The following is a 7,914-nucleotide window of genomic DNA, read 5'->3' on the forward strand; positions in this document are numbered from 1 at the left end:
ACTCCCTAGGACCTTACCATTAAGTGTATAAGTCCTGCTAAGATTTGCTTTCCCAAAATGCAGCACCTCACATTTATCTGAATTAAACTCCATCTGCCACTTCTCAGCCCATTGGCCCATCTGGTCGAGAATCCTGTTGTAATCTGAGGTAACCCTCTTTGCTGTCCACTATACCTCCAATTTTGGTGTCATCTGCAAACTTACTAACTGTACCTCTTATGCTCGTATGCAAATCATTTATACAAATGACAAAAAGTAGAGGGCCCAGCACCGATCCTTGTGGCACTCCACTGGTCACAGGCCTCCAGTCTGAAAAACAACCTTCCACCACCACCCTCTGTCTTCTACCTTGACAGAAAGTATTTGTTTAAGACCTCTCTATCTCTTCTGGCTCCCTCCTTTGTCCTTGAATGGATCAAGCCTCTTGTTTTTTTATATATAAAAAGCCTTGGAATTCTCTGTAATCTTCATTGCCAGACTTTTAATGACCCCTTTTAGCCCTGTTAATTCCTTGTTTAGGTTCTTTCCTACTTTCCTTATATACTTGAAAGGCTTCATAAGTTCCCATCCTTCTAGACCTTACATATGCTTCCTTTTTCTTTCTGATAAAGGTCATAACATCATTCTGGCAGGAATGTGTCATCATTAATCCTACATACCAAGTGATCTCTCAGCATCTCATTAAGGGTTAAACCAAAATCACAACACCAGTCTTCTTAACCTCCACATGAATTCCCCTGGTTCTTGAACTGTCAAGTAAAATGAATAGTATCTCAGAATTAGAGACTTGGTGTGTAACATTCCTTAACTAAATCCTTCAACCCCTGAAAGGTATTTGGTGCCTCAGGAAATGTTAGACTCCTAAAACCCGAGAAAGCAGTGGGTCCACAAACTACGGGAAAAATAGTCTGTTGCTTTTCATCTACCCTAATGTAATTTGGCCAGAAAGAATAATGCATTTTTTGCACAAAATGGGCCCAGTCTTTGACAGCAGGATCAAACAAGTTAAACTTCCCAAACAACAGCATGCCACAAATGTTTACCCCAACTCAAAGATGACTGTTATAAGCAAGTTTCTTCAGGAGCACATTTTTTTTGTCTTGTCACCACTGAAACAACTCCATAGAGACCAGTATCCTGTCACCAAGTCACTCTTTGTTGTATGTGCATGGTATTTGACACTGATCCAGCTTCTTCAGAGCCAGGTCGAGAGTGAACAGAACATTTGACATCATGCGGTCTCCTCTACATTGGGGAGACTGGATGCCTCCTAGCAGAGTGCTTTAGGGAACATCACCGGGACACCCCAACAATCAACCACACCACCCTGTGGCCCAACATTTCAACTCCCCCTCCCACTCTGCCGAGGACATGGAGGTCCTGGGCCTCCTTCGCCACCGCTCCCTCACCACCAGAGGCCTAGAGGAAGAGCGCCTCATCTTCCGCCTCTTATTTTTCCACCAAGGGCATTAATGTGGACTTCAACAGTTTCCTCATTTTCCCTTCACTTCAGGCTCTCTGCCTTTATTCTTGAAGGGCTTTTGCCAGAAACGTCGATTTTACTGCTCCTCGGATGCTGCCTGAACTACTGTGCTCTTCCAGCATCACTAATCCAGATATTCCTGTTTCTATGTTAGCCATGACTTCCTGAGTGCACCAGGCTAACAGCCCCGATTCACAAAACTCATATTCTATGATGCCCACCTGGATTTAACTTGCTATAACCACTACACAATGTTTTTTTTTTAACTCTGCAAAATTGATTTACAACCTTTATATATACACTCAGTAGGTGCTCATTTTATATGAATAAACCATATTTCTGAAAATATATAACACTTTCTCAATGGCTGCAGAAAAGACAAGACCATATACAAAACAAATAAAGAGGTGCTATTTAGTTTGTGCAACCATTCAATGTGGATTTGCACAATCAAGTCTGAGCAAGTGGTAAAGTTTGAACATCTTCAGTCACTTGGGCTGTTATGGAGGAAGATTAAACTTCCATTTTATATACCACCAAAAGTCTTCTAACTTACCACAACGTCAAGGCTCAATATTTTGCGGTGCAGAGAGAGCGAGAGAGACACCCACACAGAGAAAAAGAGTGAAAACCAGGAACCAAGCTGATGAGCCATCAAAAACCTCGCTGTATTTTTTTAAAAACACCCTGTCAGCTGGAAGGCAATACTATACTCCCGTCCGCTTAGCACCCAGCCGGTCAGTTGGAACCTTGCATTTAAAATCCGCGCGTGCCTCCACGTGCGGGTTTCCCGTTTGTGACGCAACGTTAATATGCAAAGAAGGACAGACGTGGGCTTCTTGAAACTGCCGAACCGGAAGAGAAACCTGGTGCGTTCTGGTCGGGGTGCGAAGGGCGAATGGTTGGAGGAGGAGGGGCCTGAAAACAGTCGAACAGGAAGAAGCTCGCGACTCTGTCATTGCGCTCAGTCTGTCGGTGCAGGCGGGCGAGAGTGAGGTGGTTGTGAGAAAACTGGGGGTGGGGGGGATAGAGTGGTGGGAGGGGATCTCTTATTTTTTTTAAAAGACAAAAGTTTTTTTCTGTAGTTTTTTCTGTGGGGGTAGGGTGAGCGTTTTAAAAAAAGTAGATTGGGTGGGGTCGATGTAGGAACATATTTATTATAATATAATAACCGACAATGTAACAGAAGCCGGTCGAGGAGGACGGGAGAGAGAAAAAAAAGCTGCTGGTTTTAATTGGATTTTTCTGAGGCGAAAAAGTGGTACTGAAGCGGCGGTGACTTGACATTTACCTCCCCTTTTTGTAATTGTATGTTTTTTTATTTAGGAAAAAAACAGAAAAGGAAGGAGGGAGGGTGGGGGAGAGAATTCGTGCGGCCGTCACTCACGCTCGATGGGGGATTACGGGTTCGGTTTACTAGTGCAGACCAATAATACCAACAGCAAGATAGCTTTTCCAGTCAGATACCACCACCACCATCATCACCAATCACAACAACAGAGCGTCTCCGCTGCCGCCGGCTCGCCTTGGTTTTTCCCTGCCCCGTCTCCCCAGACCATGCAGGATGAGCTGCTGCTGTCGGAGAAACCCAAATCCCCACAGCAGCAGCACTCTCCCCGACTCGATCAAACCGCTCCTCCTGATCTAGTCCTCCTGCCCGACTCTCCCCAACCCGAGGAAGACAATCCGAGCGGCGGCGACAGCAGCAAGGAGAAGCTGAGGATGGAGTCGCCCATCCTGCCGGCTTTCGACTATCACGAGCCGCCGCCGCCTTCTTCATCGTCCTCCTCGTCCTCCTCATCGGGGCTCGGAGGAGCGGGCACGGCCGGGACGCCCTCCCTCACCTCTTCCTCCTCCTCTTCCTCTTCTTCCTCCTCCACCTCCTCCTTGACCGGTTTCAGCAACTGGTCAGCAGCGATGACTCCTCCTACTGTCGGCGAGGACAACTTCTTTCACCAGGGAGTCCCTGCTCCTTCCGCCAACGGGGCTCTGCTCTTCCAAAACTTCCCTCACCACGTCAGCCCGGGCTTCGGGGGCAGCTTCTCGCCTCAGATGGCCCTCTCCCAGCATCACCATGCCCCCCACCACCCACACCACCACCACCCTCCGCCGCCTCCACCACCGCCACCGCCTCCACCTCCTCACCAGCAGCCGCCCCAGCAACAGCAGCACAGGAGGTCTCCTGCCAGCCCGCATCCCGCTCCGTTTCCGCACAGAAACGCTTTCAATCAGTTGCCTCACTTGGCCAACAGCATCAGCAAGCCCCCCTCCCCGTGGAACAGCTACCAAAGCTCGTCGCCCACATCGTCCTCTTCGTCGTCCTGGAGCTCCAGTGGTGGGATCGGTGTTTGGGGTGGAACCCAAGGGAGAGATCACCGCCGAGGGATGACTGGTGGGATGGCAGGCCTCAGCTCCATCTCCCCAATGAAGAAGCCTTTCCCCGGCAACCACATCCCACCACACAAATACTCGAGATCCAGCTCGGCTTTCCCACCAAAGCCTTGGATGGAAGATAACATGTTGAGGAGTGATAATATTTTACCGTTTCAGGTAAGCAATTATTGAATCCTAACGCCTATTGCGGTTCAGTTGCAGTTTATTAAATGATCGTTGACGTGCGGCAACTTGTTGACAGTGGCGAATGCGTGTAGATCTCAAATACAAAGGACTTGTCAAAAAGCTTTAGCAAGAATCCCGAACGTCGTCTTTAATTTTAATTACAGTATCTATAAGCCAAATAACCATGCTCTGAATTTCTTGCATTCTTCCCAGCCTTCCTTTGCATTTCCTGAATCTCAGTTCCATCTGCGGCAAAACATAAACCTGATTTTTTTGTTTGTATTGAATGCATCTCTCATCGCGACCTTTTGCTGTTGAAAATGTACGATTCTTTTGCAATAAGAACTTATTTTTCCTTAAATTTAGGAGACTAGTTCCATTTTAGTTTTTTTAAAAAAATTATATTAACAAGGGGTGCAGATATTAAACTGTGTATGGAAAGTGTTGGTTCAGTGCCCCACGTAGCTTATTAATTCAAGACAGATACTTTGCATTTTAACTAATAGTAAATTTAAAAATAAACTCTTTGCTTTTCATAACGATAGGCAAAAGGTTTAACATTTCCACTTATGCATTTTTTAAGCCTTATTAGATTTGAACAGATTTTATATTTTCATGTAAATTTGTTATGTAGATTTTGTTTTTTGAGCTGCATCACCAATGATTACTGAATTTATTTGTCTCAGGTAGGCCAATCTTAATGTGTGTTAAGGCATGATTGGCTGAATGAGAACTTACTATGCAGGCCAGAGCGAAGAGGGCCCTTCTGTGAGCTTTTCAACGTCACATAGTCTTGTAATTCATAACAAATCCACACTGGACTGATGACTTCTTCAGCTGCTGGGTTGTGGTGTTATGTCTTATTTTTGAAACCTGTTGTATTAAAGCAAATGGAATACTCTGTAGCAATTTCTATTTGGTATAGCAAAATTGATTATACTCTACTTATCGAGTTATAGATATGTACAGCATGGAAACTTACCCTTCGGTCCAACCCATCCTTGCCAACCAGAAATCCCAACCCAATCTAGTCCCACCTGCCAGCATCCAGCCCATATCCCTCCAAACCCTTCCTATTCATATACCCATCCAAATGCCTCTTAAATGTTGCAATTGTACCAGCCTCCACCACTTCCACTGGCAACTCATTCCATACTCGTACTACCCTCTGTGTGGACAATGTTGCCTCTTAGGTCTCTTTTATATCTTTCCCCTCTCACTCTAAACCTATGCCCTCTAGTTCTGGACTCCCTGACCCCAGAGGAAAGACTTTGTCTATTTACCCTATCCATGCCCCTCATAATTTTGTAAACCTCTATAAGGTTGCCCCTCAGCCTCCAACTATCCAAGGAAAACAGCCCCAGCTTGTTCAGCCTCTCCCTATAGCTCAGATCCTCCAACCCTGGCAACATCCTTGTAAATCTTTTCAGAGCCCTTTCAAGTTTCACAACATTGTTCCGATAGGAAGGAGACCAGAATTGCACAGAATATTCCAACAATGTCCAAACCAATGTCCTGTACAGCCGCAACATGACCTCCCGACTCCTGTACTCAATACTCTGACCAATAAAAGAAAGCATAACAAGCGCCTTTTTCACTATCCTATCTACCTGTGACTCCACTTTCAAGGAGCTATGAACCTGCACTCCAAGGTCTCTTTGTTCAGCAACACTCCCTAGGACCTTACCATTAAGTGTAGAAGTCCTGCTAAGATTTGCTTTCCCAAAATGCAGCACCTCGCATTTATCTGAATTAAACTCCATCTGCCACTTCTCGGCCCATCTGGTCAAGATCGTGTTGTAACCTGAGGTAACCCTCTTCGCTGTCCACTACACCTCCAATTTTGGTGTCATTTGAAAACTTACTAACTGTACCTCTTATGCTCGCATCAAATACTTCATCAGCCTTTTCTTTTAAAAAAAATGCACTCCTTTGTCTATGCAGTTAATAGTCTGTGGTAAGTTACTTCAAAATAGTGTGGAAGTACAGGTTTTGGATTGGGATGCACAAAGTCAGAAGTTGAATGACACCAGGTTGTAGTCCAACAGATTTATTTGAAATCACAAGCCTTCAGAGCACTGCTCCTTTGTCAGGTGAAGGGGGCGAAATGGTCAGGTTAAAAAACAAACGGGCTACAAGTAAAAACATTTACAAATGTGAAACAGCTTCCTCCAAGCCAGAAAAACTGCATGCCATAAACCTACTTAATCTTTATTGCATGGGATGAATAGAAAAAGAAAGGTTCTCCTCCACTGCAGGTCTCCCACCACCAGAAAGTAGCAATTTCTATTTTATCATGTGTCGACAGGCAAAACACCTAAACCAAGAAACTTGAATGCTACCTAACATAGTTTATGAATTCCTAATGGAATTGCCCTCCAAAACATCCCATTAGCAGCCATAAATTCCTGCAATGGAATTCTAAAATACTAAAACATAGAAAAAAGTCAATGTCACCTACAAAAGGTAGTTTTAAAAATGTTTCGATACTGTACAGCTGACTCACTGCAGAATTAAGACATTTAAAATTCTGAAAACAAACTAAGCCATAGGCAGTAAGAAAATTGGCTGTGTTCCGATATTAAGAGTGCATTATTTTGAAGTCAAGTCACATGACACCAGGTTACAGTCCAACAGGTTTATTTGAAATTGCAAGCCTTCTGAGATCTGCTTTTGTCAGATGAAGTCCTTGTTTCTTAGAGTACTTTTAAGCTTTTAGTTACATTCATCATCATGCTCTAAACGTATTAGCACACAGCGCTGAGGGGGTGCGGGCAGATGATAGAGCCTCTGATGGATATGCTCCTGGGCCTGAGCAAATTGGCCATCAAGAGATCCAGGCAGCAGGCTGTGACGGAGACCATAGTACCCAACTTTCTGTCCCTCTTCTGTGGTTACATCTGGGCTTGAGTGCCCATTGAACAGGACATGAGGTGTCCAACTGCACAAGCTTTTAGAGATGGAAGCATTACAGGCAACTTCACAGGGGTGATGCTTATATTTAATAGGTTTCCAATGTAGTTCTGTAAGTTTACATTACCGTTTGTGTCTTTGTGGTGCTTCATCAAAGGTTGTCTTAACATATTTAGATTTTAGAAAAGGCATTTTACTTGTGCATTCTCCCACGGAAGTACTGTGTAATGGAGCTATTTGAATGTTAGCTGAGTCTGTCAAACCATGTGGTTTATAACAAAAGAACAGGGCATTTTCTTAAAAAAAGAAATCAGTGTTTACCACCTTTTTGAAGGCTTTTGCTCTTGCCTGGATCCAGTATTTTGTACGAATGATTAATCATGAGTCAGCAGGTTATTTGTTCATGGAGCTTGTCATAGATGAAAGTCCAATGCTTATGTTCACAATTTCACAACAGATGATGCGAGTTGGAAATTAGTAAATCAACATCTTGCTTTATTTAAATAATATATAGTCATCTCCTTAGTTTGAGCATTGAGTGTGTGTATTTTCTTTGTTGGCCTGCTTGAGATCTGTTAACTTGTCACAGAAGGAATTGAGTCCAGAATCTTCTAGTTAATCTGGCTTATTTGATTTTATTTCCCTCTTTTTGTGGCAGGAAGATCTTTACGTGGAGCGTGACAGATTATGTTCGTTCTTTAAATGCCAAAGATTATCTTAGTAAACAGGAAAGCACACGCATATAATTAGGGTGAAATATGCTTCAGAAAATGATACGGGGAGTGTAGTGAAAACACACACAGCCTCTAGTTGAGCAAGTATTTTCTAAGGGGCAGTTTGTTGGATCAAGAACCCTTAAATGAATCTTTTGTAGGAACAAACTTGAACAATAAAATAGTTTCAGATATTGAGTCAGGCACTCAGTAATGGTACCTAATCATTCCCTTTCTTGTATCTGA

The 7,914-nt window shown here is 43.8% G+C and overlaps 1 protein-coding gene across 6 annotated transcripts in view; it reads left to right on the forward strand.

The window, feature by feature from the left end:
• Positions 1-2,875: 2,875 nt before the first annotated feature.
• The window catches only part of cpeb4b (cytoplasmic polyadenylation element binding protein 4b), a 71,151-nt gene continuing 66,112 nt past the window's right edge, over positions 2,876-7,914 (forward strand). For all 6 annotated transcript variants that reach the window (XM_043703854.1, XM_043703856.1, XM_043703855.1 and 3 more), the window contains exon 1: positions 2,876-4,033. In XM_043703854.1, coding sequence (XP_043559789.1) covers positions 2,876-4,033 — 1,158 coding nt within the window. The remainder of the gene's footprint in view (positions 4,034-7,914) is intronic.

The sequence above is a fragment of the Chiloscyllium plagiosum genome, chromosome 14 (genome assembly GCF_004010195.1).
Source record: "Chiloscyllium plagiosum isolate BGI_BamShark_2017 chromosome 14, ASM401019v2, whole genome shotgun sequence".
NCBI lineage: Eukaryota > Metazoa > Chordata > Chondrichthyes > Orectolobiformes > Hemiscylliidae > Chiloscyllium > Chiloscyllium plagiosum.